General features: G+C 39.6%; 1 protein-coding gene and 1 long non-coding RNA gene across 16 annotated transcripts in view; one reads left to right on the top strand and one right to left on the bottom strand.

Moving 5' to 3' along the window:
• The window catches only part of GOLGA4 (golgin A4), an 82,062-nt gene extending 74,449 nt beyond the window's left edge, over positions 1-7,613 (bottom strand). For all 15 annotated transcript variants that reach the window (XM_085051643.1, XM_085051646.1, XM_085051644.1 and 12 more), the window contains exons 1-2: positions 7,377-7,613; positions 1,534-1,629 (exon numbers count right to left, since the gene is read on the bottom strand). In XM_085051643.1, the coding sequence (XP_084907769.1) occupies positions 1,534-1,629; positions 7,377-7,463 (183 nt within the window). In that variant the 5' untranslated portion in view covers positions 7,464-7,613. The remainder of the gene's footprint in view (positions 1-1,533; positions 1,630-7,376) is intronic.
• A 101-nt stretch (positions 7,614-7,714) lies between these two features.
• On the top strand, positions 7,715-9,142 carry LOC146441391 (uncharacterized). Its single transcript, XR_014849892.1, has 2 exons — positions 7,715-8,116; positions 8,724-9,142. It is a non-coding gene; the product is annotated as an uncharacterized LOC146441391 (long non-coding RNA).
• The last annotated feature ends 11,470 nt before the right edge of the window (positions 9,143-20,612 follow it).

The raw sequence follows: 20,612 nt of genomic DNA, 5'->3' as shown, positions 1-20,612 counted from the left end.
GAGCAGAAAGACAGTTGACATAAGTACAATAAAAGGGTGAGGAGTATTACCAGTGAATCTTTTCCTTTATTTCTCACTGAAAAAGGAAGGAAGAGTTCTTCCATTTGCCAAGGCAGCACCAAGTTAACAACAAACAAAAAACAGTGATTCAGTTGCACGCTTTTGCTGCTTAAAAAGTCAGAAAACCTTGGCCAAATCAATTCTTTAACATCCTGCACATTATACAACAAATTTTTAAAAAAGAGAGGAATCAACTCGCAGTACCAACTCACTCCTTCTATGACATAGTAGTAGCTCTCATGTGGCAATGTGCTACTTCCATACCCTGCATTAAGAACAGAAAATCCTCCTTACTGAAAAACTTAATAATTTATCCTGGGTGACAATGCTTGCTAACATTCTGAAACACCAGTTAACAGAAAATCTTTCTCCAAGGACAGGGAAAGTCATTACACACATATATACGTATATACATACACACACACACATATACATAACACAGTAGAGAAAATAAGCATTTATCAGTAAACACCAAAATACAAAATGAAATCATGAGGTACTTTCCCTTTGATTTCTATTATTGCAGGAAGCAAACTGCCAAGCTGTAATCACTGACAGCATTCATAATGAAATCTATTACAAATTCCAGGTATAGCTAATTATCTCCTAAAGAAAATGTGGTGTTAAAAACTAAAGAGGTTTGTTCCACTGCAAGGAAACACATCATTTTTTGTGGCAAAATATAGCAACTGAATTTTCTCACTAGGACAAAACATTTCCTCTGAAAAAGTTCTCACAATCACAGAAAGACCCTGCTTTATGATACCAGCCTATGTTCATGCTCACTAAGTCACGGAAATTTTTTGTTTGCTTGTATTTGTTGCTTTTTTTTAATCAAGCCACTTCAAAAGAGCCACAGTACTCAATATGAAACAAGATAAGTGCAGATTATCTTCTCTGTTTGCTTTATTATGCAAGTCAGGGTTACCCATCATCCTGACAATGATTATTTTATGACTGATAATTTAGACTCCCTTTGGTTTGTTGTTTAGTTTCTTTGGAAGGGTGAAGGGGGATGGGTTGTTTTTTTTATTTTGGGAGCAGGGGAGAGAGGAAGTGGGGTGGGGGAAAGAATTTTGGGTTTGATAATTATTACTAGCATGGTTAGAAACAATCACAAATGCTCTGTTTAAACCTTTTGGATCATCCACCTCAAATTACCTGGATTCACCTAGTTCTTCAACCGAAAGTGGGAAAAAACCAAACTTCTGTCCCACTATCACACTGAGTTCAGTTCAGAGGTAAGACTTTTAAGACCTGAAGATTTAAAATGTTTCTTAATCTGGGAGTTAATCACTAAAGCTTAAAGATCTGTTTTATTAATATTAAACACTTTAGAATTTAACCTAAAATACAGACTATTCATACCTATAAATGCACAGAGAAGCGTGAGATTGAGAAAAAAAATGCAACAAAGGACACAAAGTAAGACTTTTTTTAAGTTGAAAAAGAGAGAAACAGTTCTCAACTGACCTCTTTGTCTGGTGTTGAAGTGCCTTCATCATTCTGATCTGTGAATGAAGTTGTCCTGATTCTGTTGCCAGCTGACAGAGAGGATTTGGAAGGGACCTACAGACGGAGCATTTATATCAACAAGTAATACTATTAACTCCAGAACTCATTATTCTGTATCATAATTTACTTCAACAATTACTAACTATATCATCTCAGTAAAGCCTACTCTAGATTTTTTTAAAGAAAACAACCATCTGTGACAAGTTCTACCTTACTACAAGGTCTCCAGGACAGAATGTGTCAAGAATCAGCCATAGGAACATGCAACAAAATAGGCTATTTTAATTATTTCTGACTATGGTCCTCTTAGACTATATGTGAAAAACAAGCCTCCTAATATTTTAGGAACATATTACAGTTGCTTAAGGTTTAAAAGCTTTGTGATTTGACAGGTATTCAAGCATTTACAAGTGGAATAGCATCTGATTAAGAACCTAGAAAATTAACAACAAAAAATTACACAAGAAGAAATACAAATTTATATAGATATAAATTTATAGCATTTATAAAATTGAATCTAAATAATGAAAAAGGGCAGAAGAAATTGCTACATTTTTTGATGTCAACATGTACTTGTTGTTCCTATCAGAACTAAACATCTATTCACAGAAATTTTACAGACAGAGGTTCTCAGCAGTCACACCAACTCAACACAAGCTACCTTGACGGCCTCATAGTTCAAACTTCAAATACAAAATCAGTTTAAATGTAATGAGTAGTAAAGTATCAACAAGCATATCTATTAAAAAAAAGTAATTAGCAAGATCTCTCATTAGGAAGGATTGTGGGCTCAAAACATTTTACATGCATGTGGGGAAAGGGAAAGATTGGACCTTGCTTTGCTGAGGTGATGCCCTGCTCCACACACTCCATCCCACTGGACCTGTATCCCAGCCCTGCAGCGGCTGCCAATCCCTGGCACATCAGAGGCAATGTGCCACACTCTGCCTCTGGAGCCCTAATCAAGGCCCAGAGTGGCCAGATGACCAGAAGTTCCAGCTGGGAGAAGGAAAAGGAAAGAAAAAATAAAAAAAAGGAAAAGGAAAAGGAAAAGGAAAAGGAAAAGGAAAAGGAAAAGGAAAAGGAAAAGGAAAAGGAAAAGGAAAAGGAAAGCCAAGGGGTACTTAACCCAGGATATAAGGCAAGCACATGCATGTCTTGACTCTACCTTCTCTTGGAATTTCTATCAGCTGAACACTGCTGGAACCAGGAGTGGCAGCTATATTCATTCTTTTCTGCATCAAAATTATTCTAAAATCAGTCATAGTTACAGGTCTGACGAGCTAGACCCAACATCCCAACCTGAAAATACTACTCAAAAGTCAAACAGCTTACCTAGTACCAAAAAGCTATTCACCATGAAAGCTTTACGTACTGCTGAAAAAAAATAATAGCAAAAGTATTCATATGGTTTGTAAAAAAACCAATTTATTCACGCTGACAGCCTACTCTCCTTTTATTCCTATCCCCTAATCCAATGCCAGGATTTAAAAGAAGTTTGTTTGGAAATAAATTTCCTTCTGTATGATGAGGGCCAAAAACATTCATGGATACTTTGTCACTGTTTAGAAGCAGTATGAACACATCTTCACCCTGCCCTTAATGGTTCTACAGTTCTCACTGCTGCATTCAGATTTCTTGTCAATTTACAGCCATTTCAGTGGCACTAAGCTTTGCAGCACAAATATTCATTGATCTTATGCAAAACCAGAAAGAGCTGAAACAGGGTAATATAGTTAAATTGGAAGGGATCAATTGCCTGACCAGTCAGGGCTGACTAGAAGTGAAAGCACGGCTTTAAGGACACTGTGCAAACGCCTCTTCAGCACTGACAGGCATGGGTGGGGAAGGCATCGACCACCTCTGCAGGAAGCCTATTCCAGGTTTTGGCCACCCTCTGAGTAAAAAAGTGTCTCCTCATGTCAAGTCCAATCCTCCCATGACAGATGCAGCTTTGACTTATTCCTGAATGCTCTGGCACCGTGTACCAGAGAGAAGAGCTTAGCACTTCCCTCTCCACCTCTCCTCCTCAAGAAGCTGTAGGGAGAAGTGAGATCACCCCTCAGCCTCCTCCTCTCCAGCCCAGATAAGCCCAGTGCCCTCAGCTGCTCCTCAGAGCACATTCCTGCCAGTCCCTTGCCCTGCTTTGGTGCCCTTCTCAGGACACGGTCAAGTACTCTCCTATTCTTTATAAATGGTGGGGCCCGGAACTGCACACAACAGTCGAGGTGAGGCTGCACCAGTGCTGAATTCAGTGGGATAATCACCTCTCTGGGTTGGCTGGTGATGCTGCGTTTGACTCACCCCGGCATGAGGTCTGCTCTCCTGGCTGCCAGGGCACACACACACTGCTGATCCCATTGAGCTTCCTGCCAACCAGCACTCCCAGACCCTTTCTGCAGGGCTGCTCTCCAGCCACGCCTCTCCCAGTTCAGACTCATGTCTGGAATTACTCCATCCCAGGTGCAGAATCCAGCATTTGGTTGGCCTTGCTCAGCTTCATGCCATTGGTGATTTATACTCCAATCAATCCAGATCCCTCTGCAAGGCAAAGCCTCTAATCCCATGGGAGAGTCAGCAGCACTTCCCAGTTTAGTATCATCACCAAACCATTTGTGCATTCAACTGCAGCCTCCAGATCATTGATAACAAGACTGAACAGAGCTGCCTCTAGAATTGAGCCCTGAGGAACAACACTGGTAACTGGTCAGCAGCCAGATGTTGTCCTGTTCCCTGAAACAATTTGAGCTCTGCTCTTCAACCAATTCTTCACCCAGTGCACTGCATAGCTGCTCATCCCACTGTTGCACAACTTGTCTGGAAGAATGCTGGGAAGAACAGTACCAAAAGCCTTTATAAAACCCAGAAAAACTACATCTACCACCTTCCCTTTGTCTAACAGGCACGTGAACTTACTGCAGAAGGTTATTTAAGCAGTTAAACAGGATTCTCCCCTTGTGAACCCATGCTGACTGTGTCTGATGATTCCACTGTTCTTTAAGTGTCTTTCAATAGCATCTAGGATGATCTTCTTAATAATTTTTCCAGGTCCTCAGGGAAACTCTGTAGTTTCCTGGGTATTTTCTCATGCCCTTGTAACCTGGAATAATACTGGCTAGCTCCCAGTCGGCAATTACCTCCTCAGATGCCCAAGATGACTGAGAAAGGTCCTACCATAATGCTTGCTGACTCCTTTAGTACCCTAGGATGGATCCCACAGGCCCCATGAACTTATGAACATTCAACTGACACAAATTGTCCCTTAAAATTCCAGTTTTCACAAATGGAAAGTCAATGTTCCTGCAGTCATGGTCCTCTGACTCAGGACCAGGTAGCCCAAGGTCTATCAGTACTATTAAAGACTGGGGTAAACAAAGTATTGACCATCTCAATTTTTTCTTCATCCCTGTTTGTCAGGTGACAAGTATCAGTCCAAGACACCTGTAATGGCACTAGCGTTTTTTCCTCCCTGTCAGTAGTCAGAAAGAGATGTGTCCCGCAGACTGTGGAGCGCAGGTATTCTCAATCTGACAGATACACATAACATCAGTTAGCTAACCATTCATATTATACAAACACCTCCTCAAAAAAAAAAGAGTTACAGTTGAGTAATTTTAGCTCCAGATTTACGCTAGTTTTAAGTTAGTAAATTTAGTCTTGGACACTACAAATCAGAGCACAAATGTGAAGTTCTAGGTCTCAAAGTAGGGGATATGAGTGGAGCAGAGAGGGTATAGAGCACAGTGAGTGAAGCGTCTCTACAACAGGGTATAGAAAAGAAAAGAGCTATGAAAATTTGGTCTGAAAATGTTTTGACAGGAAGTAATGCATTTTAAGCATCTGAATTACCAAAAGCAAAGGAACAAAAGCATATCCTACACCTTTTGCTAGACTACAGTATATTTTATAAGCCTCAAAACCTCACTTCTTCCTCCTTCACAGAATCTGTTTTCAAATGAGATCCGACAAGTGAGAAAACAAATCTATTTTACATCTAAGATCAAATTTAACTATTTCCTCCTAGTGTTGAGAACAACTGAGGAGTAAGAAATATTGCAAGACAACTATTTTACATGAAAATAAAAACGTTGAATTTTTTTTGCTTCTGCCTTTCCACTTATGTCAATCCTTGAGTTACATGATCTGCTCTGTCCATAGTACAGCAGACTAGATCTACAGACTAGGTATAATTTATCATAAGCTCTTGTATCAGGTTTCAGGGTACTTGTCAATGTTAATTTTTCAAGAGCCAGATAAAGACTGAAGTATATTACACTGTTGGGTGCACATATGCACTGAGGCCCATATTTATTCAGTAGGATGATTTTCAGCAAGTACCAACTCTTGAACACATGCACTGAGTATCCTGAAATAAGTGGATTACTATGTGCAAAGTATCATAATTTAGCTGCTGCTTATTGAAAACAGTAAACTCTGCAGTTCAATGTCTTTACACTGTACTGAAAGCTCACCACATGTAGCAATTAAGACAGCACTCTAAACCGCAACTAACAAAAATATACTTCACTAACTAGAGAAGGCACAGAATTAATAACTATGGAAGGCCTTAAAGTAAGACTGAACAAGTAACATAGAACTTTACAATAGATCCATTTTAAAAAATCTTACCTCTATTTCACAAATGAGTGATTCAAAGAACACAATATAACTGACTGTCAGCAGTTTTGAAACCATAGTCTAATACTAAGACTGTGCAGGTCCAAATTTCCCAGTGGTTCAAATTACACTCAGATCAAGCCCAGGCAACTAATCACCTATATGTCAAATTAACTAAATTACCTGCCTGCAGCTTAACATTCATAGGATTCAGAGTTTATATCAGTTTTATATTTTTAGATTCCAAGATGCAAAGGATACTTAAACTTGCAATGAGACACAGGCAGACATTATCAGCAGACTTTGCAAGTAGGAAGTTAACTTGTTGAAGTCTTTCTACCCAAAATTTGCTAAGAGAGAATTTATTCTGTTTGAACACATACATGAAATCATCACAACGTTTTTTTGCTCACTGTCACTTAAGAGATATACTCTAGACCCATGTCCTATCTAGTATTATCACTTAAAAACAGCATTTTCTAGAATCCAACATTTATAGTAATTTAGCAAAAGTACATACAAGAGAGAAATGGACAATAAAATCACTAGAACAAATAAATAAACACCTTGTTCTCAGATTTATACTATACTCTCAATTCTTCTACAGTTAAAAAAAAAATGTAAGAATAAGGCTGAGGTAAGCAAACTAGCCCTCTAAAAGATGGGAACAGAAGGCACTTAAAGAACTGAAAGAACAAACATAAAATGAGACAAAAGGATAACTGGGGATCTCAATGCTGGATTATCATTCAGTGAACGTCGAAGTGTCTTTAAATGCTAAAGAAAAAAATTATTTCTGTTTCATGCTGTTTGATGCTCAAGCAAGAGATGGTTTTTACATTCCTCCACAAGACAGCTTTTGTAAAGTGGCCAAAACGAAGCACGGTCTCTGACAGGAAGCAGATCGGTAACAGCAAACTTAAATGTCAAAGTTCAAGCGAAGCCGCCCAACGCTGACAACGACCCGGGGCGCGACGCCCGCCAGCCGACCGACCCCGGAGTCTTCTGTCGGCTAGGCCTGCGCGGCGCGACCCTCCCGCGGCAGCGGGGTCGGTCTGACCGGCCCGCGGGACGCCATGGCCTCCCCGGGCAAGGCGCGGCCCTGCCCCGCCGGCTGAAAGGCAGTGACAAGCGCTCACAACGGCCCGGCGGACACGTCTCCGAGTGCCACCCCCCCGCCGTACCTGCGGCGGGAGAGAGCCTGCACGTCCCCCTGCTCCGCGCGGCGGCACCTGCTCCTCGCTGATCTTCTGCTTCAGCTTCTTGAACATGGTGGCGGGAGGGAGAAGGGGATGAGGGTATGGTTTCCGGGCGACCCGGCCGATCAGGCGGCGAGGGGCGTCCAGGGGGCGGCGGACCCGATCTCCCTTCGCCCTGGCCCGCGGAGCCACCGCCGCTCCGCCCTCGGTCTCCCTCCGCGGGCCACGGGCAGCCACGGCCGCTGCGCCTGCGCAGCCAACGTGGAGCCTAGCGCTCCGGCCGGCACGGTGTGCGACGAGGCACAAACTTCCGAACGCAGCGCCCGGAGCTATTCGTTCCGCACCGCAGGCAGAGGTGTAGCCCGGGCGGCCGGGTGCGCCAGGACCGCAGCGGGGCGGAGCGGCGCTGCCTGGCCTCACTTGCCCCGTCTTTCCCGGCGGGCGCGGGAGGCGTTGCGGTCCTGGGAATGGAGCGGACGGAGGAGTGACCGCTTCTGTCGGGAGGCAGGAAAAACGGAGCGGTAAAAGCCGCCGCCTCGCTGCGCCTTTCCGTCGCCGTAGCCATGCGATTCCGTACCCTAAACTCCGCCACCGCGACGGTTGATTTGCCAGAATGCTGACCCTGAGGGTCTGTAAGCCCTCGCGTGAGTCCTCCTGAGCTGGTCAGCGACAGTGTTGAGGACGAGCTTTCACAAGCCGAAGAACCGGGCAACGTAACAAAAAAGGTGCTCGGTTCTTGGGTTTGTGAAAGCTTCCTACTAAAAAAATGTCCAAAAGTTGCTTTTTAAAACTGCCTAAACACCTATGTGTTGATAAGAAAGTCTCGATGTTTTCGTTTAGTCCACCCTGGAACGTTTTTGGGTAGTCTTCTGTTTGTAAACTGAGATACACTGTTACAACTAAAGTACCATGGCAGGGTGGAAAGGCACTGTTAGCTACCATTGTTGCTACTGTTTCCATGAAACTAGGGCGGAAATGTTCTTGGCTGCTTTAGGTTAAAACCTCTGGCTTTAGATCCCTTGTTGGATGATATTTCTGCATGTGTGTTCAGTGCTGCAAGGGTAGATACAGAGGGCTGTCAGCAGTAGCCGGCATTCATTCTCCAACAATGGGACTATTTTGAAACTGTGATAAATACATATTAAAATATTGGCTTTTCACAAATATTAAAATAGATGCTATGTGTATAATTTTAATTCTTACAAAAGTAGCCTTGTTATAAAGATATAGCTGTGTGATAATAACTAATGCCTTTATTCCTGTTACTAACTAAACTTAGAGTGGTGAAATAGCTGATATGGTTATTTTAGAATATTTGTGGTTAACTTACAGTAATTGAGCTGCCTGCTTGGTTGGATAACATACAATGAACGGTGTGATGAAGACCCCTGCCACTGACATTTCAACTATCAGCAGCTGTCATCTGCAAAGACCACGGAATAAGGCTCAGGCTGGGGGGGATAACACAACTGAACAAAACCACAGCCAAGAGGAAAGCGCATGCTCTTAAAAGCTGAATCATAGGAAGGGCCATGCTAAACAGTTCCTGGAACATGCAAACTAGTTTAGAGAAATGTTTGAATATGTATAATTGTCTATGAATATGCATTTAGATGATGCAATAGTTAACTATGTAAAGCCTGGACCCTGTAATCGTGGTGTGCTTTTGGCTAAGGGCCAAGCACCCAGTGCTGTTACTTTGCTTTATAGTCTTGGTCCCCTGTTATCCTTTATTAAATTTTAAATTTTAACAGGAGAGTGAAACCTCGTTTTTCACAAAACCTTCTGTTCTGACAGTGACATTGTATAAAGGCTAAAAAACACATGGTGCTGTTTGCAAGAAACTATGAACCACATGGTCTTCTATACAGCTTTCTACTAAGAAGGCTGTATGCAGCAATCACAGATGTCCAGAAACGTTTTCACAGAAATATGGTCCTGAAATCTCTAAGTAATTTGAGGGGGAAAAGTGGATAGGAAATGATTTGTCCATTTGCTGTTACACTGACTTAAAAAATAACCAGGATACACCTACAGCAAAAATAAACTGCTGGTTTTCCTAATTTTTTTTGCTACAAGTTTAAAGAAAAATATTTTCTCAGCAATCTGTTTAGTTGTAAATAAACTGTGACTGTTAGTGATCTTTTGTGTGTGTGTGTTCCTGTGAACTATGCTATGCATACTTCAGATGACAGCAGTGACTTGCACACTCTACTGATTTTTGGTGAGAACAACTGTTGGCTTCGAACACCCTCAAAAAAGTTAGTCTGAACCTACAAACTGTAATAGCCAGATACGTATCTTGAAGATTTGTAGGGTATCTTTTCTGTAGGTTGGAAGATAGGTATAGGAAAAAATCTCCAGCACTAAAATGGCAAAACCATCTGAATAGCAGTCCATGAGGAAATGAGATAAAATGGGCAATAAAGTTTATTGCTTCCATAAAAACTAAACATTTTTCTACTTCAGTGAGGTAGCTTCTGTACCCTCTAAATATGACATGCAGCAGCATGCCCATGAAATTCACAGGCTATCAAGTGAGAGGTGCATTGTCTGATGAATGCTTTGCGAAAACCCTTTAACAACTTTCAATAACCTAATAAATCCATGATCCTCTCATACCTATGTTCTCGATCAGAAATGCTAGCTCATATTCTCTTTTTCAGTTTAGATTACTCTTCTGTTTTAAACCTAAGTCATTAAATGTAGTATGTGAACTTGATGGACAGATACATAATTGAAAAGATGCTTGCTCCTATAGCTATCAAATAGAAAAGCATAGCTTTTAAAATTCATTCAAAAAATGTATACAACACAAAAGAGAGCTCTGTATTATTTTCTTGGAAAATTTAAAGCTTGTGATGGTATGTTCTGAGTGTTCTCATAATACAGATGTTTTTGTAGGACTAAAGGCCATGTGGAAGAGAACAAATTTGAGACTAAAATCTATGATAAAAGAAGTAACTGTTTCCCACACTAAAGTCTTAGAAAATGGTCACAGAAGTCACAGAAAATGGTAAGGAGATTTATTAATTGAAACACTGTTAATGGGTTGCAATAATACTAATCCAGTAATCTTATGAAAATTGGATGTTTTCTAGGGGACTTTTACTACAGCAAGGTCTTTTGTTGTGTAAATTTCAAAGTACTTAATCACCTCCTGTTCCTTGCAGGAGCTGCCTAAACGTCATTTTAGAAAGAGATGAAATAATATTTGTATGTATCATTTAATCATCTATAGGTTGGTGGCATTTAAAAAAAATCAATGTGAATTTTGGTGCTTTTGAATTGGTATCTTTTGTGAGACATGGCTATGTGTCTAACATTGGTCCAATAATACCAAGTGGTATCCCACTTTAAGCAAGCAGTAGTATACAAATTCTGAAGATATATATGATAACTCTGCAAAACCCTATCATAAGCTGCCTAAATGGGCTTTAAATATTTTAGCATCTGGGCAACTTTCATCAAAACACACTGCAACATACAAAACATTTACTCTAAAGCATTTACTTCTCCACAGATGTCCTGGGGGAAATGTCTCAAACTACATTCTTACACACAGAATGTCAAAATCCCATACTTAACTGAATGGTACCTGTAGCGGTGGCTCTGGCTCAGATGAGCTTGGAAGCAAATGAAACGGAGGAAGAGCCCTGGGTGTGAGGAGATCTTTAGATTAGAGTGACAAAGCGATGCACGCCCAGGACACCTTGCAGCTAGCATCCTTAATATGCATCAGACAACGTATGCATTGGTTCTGTACATCTCCTCCCTCCTATCCTATATGGAGTTAAAAGCTAGAAAGTTCTTCTTTGTTCCATGTAGCTGAGTTTTACCATCGAGTTTTAAAATTCTGTACCTTCCCTCCTCACGTCCCCATTCCCTGGATTCCCTGTCAATCCTGTACCCTTCGTGCTCCTATTGGTTCTCCTGTGTAAACCCCTCCCATCCTGCACCCTCTCTTAACCCCATGCATAGCTCCGCTCGGGGCTCTCCGCGATCCGGAATCCAGCCGCTTCCTCCCCCGCGTTCCTTCCCGGTTCCATCTGCCTTCTTCGCCCCGCCGTTCCTACCAAATAAACCCTGGATTCCAAGAACTGGGAGACTGCATCTCTTTCAATATCGCCTCGTCTCCTGCTGGGCTCTGTCTCCGTGCCTGCGCCCACGGGCATCACTGCAGCGCCCGGTCCAGCGCGTGGGGGTCGCGGCGGCTTGCCTTCTTCCGTGTGACTTCAGGGCTTGCCGCCTGACGCAGAGCAGAAGTCACAGGTACCTTATTGCTAGAGAGTTCATCTGATCCTAGCAGTTTCATTTGTAAAGTTAAAAGTAGTACTTGAAAGTGAAGGTATGCCTCTCCTTTTTTATCTTCCTTAAGTACACCAGTTAACATAGATTAAAAAAGAGAAATATGACATTATGATGTTGTCTGCAAAAGATAAATGTATATCTGCAAAAGGCACTGTTTGTGGTAGATCATTAAGAATAAAGGTCTGTTTCAAATTAAAACTACAGCCATTGTTAAGGTATTTCTGTAGAAAAGGGAATAGAGCATAAATATGAGAGACTTCTCATAGCAATCTAAATTTCTCTTACTGTCTGCAATACTGGCTCACACATTCCTGTCATCTCATTCCTTGCCTTTTGCTAGCTTCAGTGCTTGTCAGACCATCTCCTTAGTAATTTCTGTGTGTTCAGTCTCCAGAAAACTAACCTGGCAAAAGAGCAAGTAATTTCTGCTCACTTACTGTGCTGAGTTTCCCCTGAGAACCAGAGATTCGTGCAAGGGAGACAAAGGCAGTCAGGAGCTGGAAAGTTTTATGTTGCAAGTTATTTCAGATTGCTCACAAACATACAGTCTTCGGTGAGCAATTTGCTTAACTTTAAAGTCAAGTAATACCATTAAGTGCTTCTTCAAGTTCAGCTAGCAAGTAACTCTGATATTTGAATTACTGATACTATCTCAACTATCTTAGTTGCTACTGATGGATTAAGTATTCGTGTGTGTAGTCTTCAGCCAATCTAATCTAATTTTTAAAATGCTAAGATTGTAGCTTTCTGGAAGTCACAAAAAAGCCATGGACATAAATTATGAAAGACATATGAATTTGCTAGCAGCTAGTTCTTTCAATCCAGTTATCCAACACAAATATTAAAATACATAGAAAAATGTACCGTATGTAACATTTCTGATAATACTTTAATATTGGTTCATATTTTCTAGGAAAAGAGGTTTTCTGTGTTTGAATTTTTCTTCATCATCATGCTATTAAAACAATGTTGAATATTCCTATTATTCCACTTGGATAATATTTGACATTGAGGGAGTTATTTTAAAAATAAATTCACAAGAACTGGAAATAGAGTACAAAAAACTAAGAAAAAGGGAGCACTGATCACATAACAGGAATTACTGCCCAGAGCACATGTACTTTACACACAGTTTATGAAATGTTGCATTTGGCAATATTTGCAGTTTCTACTCCCACTCCTAAAATTCAAAATACTGTTGATGTTAAAGTGGTCAAGGAGTGTATCATGCACAGATGCACAGGTAATCAATTTCAGTTCAGAAGTATTTTGCTCTTTATTTCAGCACAAAGGTTACAAAACACAGCACACTACCTGACAGTGCAGTGAAAATTGTGGCAGCTCATTGTACCTGCAACCTACAGAATGAGAAGCAGTAGTGCAAAGTAAATCCTTTATAGTGCTGTGATTAGAACCTAAAAGCTTTAGTATAAATAAAAGGGATAATCAGAGCATTTTTCTAGCCTGATCCAACTGCTAATTTTACTTCTATATTTAAATGTTGTGACTTACAACCACCACCAGATGACACTGTTCTAGCAGATTATACTATGCCACTGTACGGCCATTGTCAGTATTACAAATGCAAAACTAAACCAACAATGAGATGAGAGTTTAACACCATTCAGATCAGGGAACAAACAAAACCCAAAGTTTCTATGTCGGCTGTATAATCCTGTGTACAAAGTATAGGTTACTCTAAGTAAATTACTGCATATCAAATATTAAATTTCTTTACCACATGCCTGACTGTCGCTGTTGAGCAGCTAGCAGAGTAAAGAGGTCAGTTCTCAGTGGCAAGAAGGAAAGACCTTTATTGTTTTGATTTCATCATATATATAGAGTTTTCAAAAGTCACCCAGATTGGTCGGCCAGAAGCCTCCCCCTAGGCCTGATTGGCCAGGCCTGCACCGTCCAAATCTTGAGACACTGTTTTTAATAACATCCAAACTTTATCTTTATTTATAAAACACAAAAAGAATTCTCATGGGAAAAGCCTGTGCTAGCCACACCTGACTTCCTAGCAAACAGTCTATGCTTTTTATTTGTGCACTCATATGCTCATCTGTAGTGCCTAGATATTGGCCTGAACTCAGTGAAAGGAAAACAGAGGAAAGACGTTCATTAATGAATTGAATAAAGATGATGAGTGGCATGAGGGCGAAGCCAGATTTGTGAGTGTGTTCAAATGCACAAGGCTATGAAAAGAGTGAAGCATTGTCTGAAAAAGCTGAAAGGTAACCCAAAGACTGCAATTGTTCACACTGAGAAGACAAGAGGAATTGAGTCACTGCTGAGAGAAAAGATAATAGGCACTACTGCACTGTACTTCGGGAGAGAACAGAACCTCTCTGTTTTAACGGGAAAGTTGTTAAGAGATCACATTTCATGCCATCTACCTCTCTTCCCAAAAGTACAAAGTGCAAGCTCAGCCACTGAAGAAAAGCTACTAAGAACCACTGCAGTAAACTGGCTTGTGCAAGACATCCTTGTTTGTGAATGGGAATATAAGAGATCAAGATATTTAAAACTGACAGGATTTGATCTTGCAAGAGTCTGACTTTCCTAAAACAAAAATCCTAATTTTGTCACTATCCTGTTAAGTGGTGTTCCCTTTCTGTTTTGTCTAGAGTGTCAGAATCTTTCTCTTAAATTCTATCTTTAATTGTACCTTAAAAACTCTTAATACCATGAAAAGGGAGCCAGTGATTCCATAAACCAGCAATCACTTTTATCAACAACGATGCTAGTAAGGAGTCTGATTTTAAATTAGCAGATGCTCACTTGAGTACTTTCATTCTTATTTCTGTAATCACAATATAAACAAAAAACCCCAAACATCCCCCCTTAAAGAAAACACAACAGAAAACCCAAAAGAACCCTAATACAAAACAAAAAACAAAAACCAACCAACCAAACAAAACCCCACAAAACAAATCTATATGGGCAGGTGACATCGCGGCGAGAGGGAACTCACGGCAGTCTCAATATGAGATATAAAGTAAGCTCCATTTTATTTCACCAAACGAGAAACTTATATACTGTTACAGAAGTTACTATTCATAGATACACACACACCTGCAGTCTGTTCTCACACATTCAGGGATCCTCCCGGTGACTCCCTTTTTCTTTCTCATAACACTTCTGACTCCCTAATCTTTCTCATGACATTCTTCCCACAGCTCAGAAACACAGCTGTGGTTCTCAAGCGTCAGCTCTTCAAAACAACTTTCACTGAGGCCTGGCTATGCTGAGGCTCCGTTCAGGCCTGTTTGGTTAGCATAAATTTTGCTGGAAAACTGCGTTTTCCAACAGGCAGGGACCTTGATCAAAAAAGAGAAAATAACTTACTCCTGAAGACAGAGCTGCTTCACAGAAGAGGAATGGGCTGGTTTTGAGGAGACCTAGGCTCTATTCCTAGATCTTCCAGTGTCCTGGTCACCCACAGCGGGCAAGCTATTTTGCATCTTAGTGCTTCTATTGGTATTTTAATGAAGAACAGTGATCCTATGCAATTTTCTGCAAACACGTGGTCACATGGTTAGTTTCTCTCTTATCTTGCCCAGCTGCTGATAGAAAGGTCAAAGGAATGGCTGCTTATTTAGATGCTTTTTAGGAATACTGAGATACACATTCATAAAACACAACTGGGACTGCTGGCATTTTTCTTATTCTATGATAATATTTTCCCCTTAAACACTATCATTAAGAAACAGCAAATGATTTTGCTTAATAATTTCTAGTCAGCAGGGGTAAGAATTCATGCAAAGGTCTTGAGACACTGAGTTGGGAAGAGCTAAAAAACCCCTAATATGTATGATTTCTTTAGCTAAAATACAGAACATCTAAAATCACATCATTGGAGATGCTGCACCCAGCAGAACATGGCTGAGAAAAGTCATTAAGTCATAGCATAACAGATTCTTAAAGAAATGTTCTAAATAACATTTGCCACTATCAAAATAAGCAGCTATTTCAAGGAGAATCAGGAAGTATTTTTCCCAATTACAATGCTGTATAATTTGATATGTCACTAATGAAAATACTTTCCTTCTGTGGCCCCAAACTTATGAAACTGATGTATGTAGAATACAGAAAGTAACAATTTAGGAATAATTAGACTACTTCCTTGCATCACAGTTTCTATAACCTACAAAACAGAGTAAATATGCATTTTTGTTCTGTGTTTGCACAAAGCCATTACAATTTCACAAAGCAAAAGGACAACAGTTTTATGTAGCTAGATCTATCAATTCGTGCTTGCATTCAGGACATAAGGATTATGAAAGTAATCGATCTCTAAGAACACCACTTTCAGATTAGAAACTTGCCAGCGTTTAAGATAATATCTGGATACTGCTATATTGTTGCTTGAGTATTAGCACACTTAATTCCCTATTACTTACACTTTTCAATGAAATGTTTTGGAGGAAGGTGTTTCTCTTTGTCCTTAACACCCTTTTCTAGCTCCCATGATTAACTACAAGCTTTGCCGCTCACTGAATAGGGTGGAATACCTGGTTGAAAAGATCAAAGGCTTCAGGCTTGAAATTCTTTCCATGTCTGATCTACTTCTCAATAACAGGCCCATAGGGCACTTCTACATAAAGGAGAGTAACTTGCCATTCAGTTGAAAATAGAGAATACTTCATCATCTCTCCTGAACTACTACAGAAGCACAGTTATTCAGTATTGATTTGCACACATGATATCTGGCTTTCTTGAAGTGCTTTAGAAACCAATGTGTGGTAGGTCTGATGGCATGCCCATAAAATAAACACAAGTCATTTTACAGGTGAGTAACGTATGTTCTGGAAAACTCAAGATACTGCACAGCAACTTAGTGACAGCTAGGCAATTGTAGCATGAACTATTCGATACTGTTCTCAGATTTATAATTTAAAGTATTTTTAATCCTTTGGCTAGAAGACATTGTTATGTAACTGTGCACATACATAATGAATAGAGATGCTTCCCTTGTTGTACTTTCATGCTATTTCATGATTTCTAGGAGCTCACCCGTATATAAGGATGACATGCTGACATGATTTCTTTTTATTTCCCCCGTCTGCGAAGAAATACTGCATATGGAGAATCTTGAGATGTGAAAATCCTTGACTCGAAAAATATATTTAAAATGAAGCAATTACCAAACTGCTCAGAATGCTCCAACTATGTGGGTGTGCATCTTCATCTCTTAAAATGCACTATTTCAAGTTAAATTAAAATTCTAATAATCAAATTGTTCTCTCTCAGGCTTTGCTCACTTTATTTTGTCACTTTGATTCCACACTCCTTTCTCACACATTAAGTCTCTCCCTGCTTATATGGAAAAGGCCAGAGATATTCGGTTAAAAAATCAGGTACAGCTCACAGAATAATTATGTTTAATTGTTAATATAAAATATAACATCTTGATCTACTAATATAAAATATTACTTGTAGATGAGTGCATCTGTTAAAAGGGAGTACATACCTTCTAAGTAGCAAAGTAACAGTTTTCCAACTATCCAAAATAAACTCTGATGCCTGTAACTGAAGTATTGCAATGTTACACAAGAAAAAGAAACACTTTAAAAAATCCCTTTTCACCGCTTTTGTGTCAAATCTTCACACAAGTAATCCCTCTGGTAATTTCTTTCAAATCACTTGAACTTTTCCATGCCTCTTGAAGGGGAAGGGGGTTTAACCTAAGGGTTGCAATTATACAGTTAAATTTTTAATAAACCAAATATGAACTCAAATTATTCTATTATGAAAAACTAGGCTGACCTCAACTTGTCCTGCAGCACCTGAAACTTCATTTGGAATAGCACCTGCGGGAGATAAGAAAAAACAGATACTGTGTTAATGAGGATTGTCTCAGTATTAAACTATATTCAGTATACTTGGGTCAGACAGAGGTCATAATCAGAAAGTTCAGCTGTAGAAAGACACTAGAAGTTTTATAAGTTTGCTTGGTACTACAACACAGAGTAAACTAGCCTGGAATAAAGATAACAACTGTGTTTTATTACTCTGGCTAAATTAAAGGATTTCAGGCAATTTCTTTTTATACTTCCATTTTTTTTGCATGCAAATTTCCATGCACCCAAAGAAACTCCAAATTATGATGGCAGTCACTGCTTATTGAAGAATTTACACTATGATTCTTACTCTGTGACTCTTTCCTATTAAATATGTGGTAGTGCTTCTTCACAGAAGTGCTACGCTGAATTATTTACGTGAGATGAAGACCAGACATGCTTAGGCAGGGAGGCCTGCTGTGGCTACTCAAGTCAGAATACACAGAGCTCATGGAAACACCAAGATATAATTCTGTCTCCTACCAGTAATGCCTAGAATAGAATCTTTGAATAGTCTTTGATTTACAAGTGTAAAGTGTCATTTATTGTTCTTCTATTATCCTACCTTATTCAGTTCATCCCTGTACCTATTCAAAACAGACAGTAATGTTACTTCTACATCATATAATTCCCTAGACCTCTGTTCACCTCATTCTTCAATATAAAGTGCCACAATCCAAAGCACCAAGATAATCTTGCCGTTGGTACAACAAGAAAACAGAAAAAGACTATTATTATGGTGAGAAAAACTGTTGGTAACTGTGAAAATTTCTTAAGTATACTAAAAATATGCACACAAATTCTTAGAAGGAATGCATAACTTCCTTTTGGCTCTGTTCAGATACTGGAAGAAAGATAACTCTTCACATGCTGTCATAATGCACTAACCAGCATCATGCTCTTAAAGAATTCTTGTTCAAAGTGTATTCTAATGGTTGCACTGAAAATGTTTCATGCAGTATTTTCTTCTCTTCCTCCATTTACTAAAAATTGGTTAAGTTTATCTAATTAGGCACAATATGAAGGCTCATACATTAATTATTTTATTATTCAAAGTATTTTTTTGGATATTTCATTCTTTATAGTCTAGCAGTCCAGACTTTTGCTTGTCCATTAAGAACAAATAAGCAAGTAACATACTGCTTTCCTTCCTGCCAACCTCTGTGTCTTGGTTTGAAAACAAACCAGTGGGAGATCACAAGTCAAGATTGAAATTAAAAATAAGTGAAACAATACAAGGAAAAGCACTGACAAAGTCAGATACAACCTGACACCCTGTTAGGGTGGTAGTAACAGTCCAACTGAAGTAGTCCAGTTGAAGCAGTGATCCTGTGAAGGTCTAGTCTCCAGCTGAAGATCCAGTGGTAGCTCTGAGCCTCTGGGAACCCAGTAGACAGGGCTAGCTCAGGCAGTTCCAGGGCCAGGTTATATCCAGGTGGGAACACCTGGTTCCTCCCTCCTGGGCAGAGCATCCCACAATGGGATGAGATAAGTCCATGAGTCACACGGTGGGTCTCTGATGGCCCATTGCCTGTCATGCAGGGTGGGTCGTTAGCAGGTGATAGCAGCTAACGGCCCACAGCTGGTGGTAATAGAATACTTAACTACATCTATATTGCAACCTAGGACACTCTGTTAAAACCTTTTAATTTCTAACAGGTATGAACAATGTCAGAAAGTCTCATTGGGTACTATACCACCCCCAAGCCATATGGGGCTTGGTGTCTTCTGTCTTAGCATGTCCTCAAGCAGGGGCCATGCAGGAAGGTTAGGTATAAGGAGAGAACTGTGAACATTATGAAGTAACAGAACACCATAAATGACAATGCTTTAGTTTCTGTGGTGTCAGTAATGTAGAGTACACAGTGTATACTTTCAAAACATTCTCTTGTTGCCATCACTTTAAAGTCTGCAAACCTACCATGAAGCTATTGAGTGGTTTTAGAAGTGACTTCTCTTACCTAAGCAGCCTGAAATACCTCAGAATCAACTATTCAGAATCAAGGAGGTACTTTTCTGGAGCTCAAAGGAGAAATTGCCACTTCAGGAGAATACCTAGTCTCCAAAAAGCAAACTGGAAAAGCAGACATCATACAGGTAAACACAGTCATTGCTCAACAGAAGCCTCAGAGAAAAGAGAACAGAGAGGTCATACATGCTATCAGAACCCAGAGCAGAGAGACAGGTACATGAACAGTCTTCAAATCACTCTTTGTCCAAAAGCTAGCAAAATTTCTTAACTTTAAGTTCAGATTTGCACTTTTTGGAATGTAATTTTGTCCTTTTTAGCACCAATTTACAAATATGTAAACCCAATCCATGCAGAGATGCCCCAAGAGGACAAAAGAATAAAAGACCAAGTGAAAAGCATTGTCATATGGTGCAAAGAAAATAATAAAGGGGGAGAGAGTTCCCTCATGTCTGTTTACTACTGCAGACAAGAAATTTAACTATTATGAAATAAAATCCACTAATGACAACTTAAGTTTAATTTCTGCCATTGTGGAAGACTGTTGTTGTTTTGTTAATTTAGTCTAAAAATAAGACTGCTCAAAGGTGAAGGCTGCTTGAAGATAAAAATACTGAAGGCATAGAAAACTGAAGTTTGCCTCCAATACCTTCAACGTTTCAAGAGAATATGATTTTTAGGAGGGAAGGGCGAAGAGTGCAAATGATGGCTTGATGATTGAAATAATGCTTTCTTTAAGAATGAGAAACTTGTCAAGCATTAGTTAACAGAAAATATTTATAGTCTTTAAACAAAAATAATGAATTGTTTACTTTTAAACATAAACTTCTGGCAGTTTTATTTTAAATATTTAAGTATATTTTTGTTTGTTTACTTATTTTGAAGTAGGGGAACGTATAAATACTGAAAATATAAACTATGAAGAGAATTCAAACATGGAACTCAAAATCAGACTTCATGGTGCAAATACAGAAGAGAAAAAGTATCAGAAAATGGCCTCACTGTAAGAGACAACAGCACAGTATTGAGAAGTGACAGCAGTGGTACCCTCCTAAGGGTAAGTATCAGGCTTTCAATACACGTGTGTAAAAACCT

Source organism: Lichenostomus cassidix, chromosome 2 (assembly GCF_008360975.1).
Source record: "Lichenostomus cassidix isolate B80296 chromosome 2, HeHo_3.0, whole genome shotgun sequence".
Taxonomy (NCBI): Eukaryota; Metazoa; Chordata; class Aves; order Passeriformes; family Meliphagidae; genus Lichenostomus; species Lichenostomus cassidix.
The sequence above is the reverse complement of the archived record's forward strand: the minus strand, read 5'-3'. Positions and strand labels throughout refer to the sequence as shown.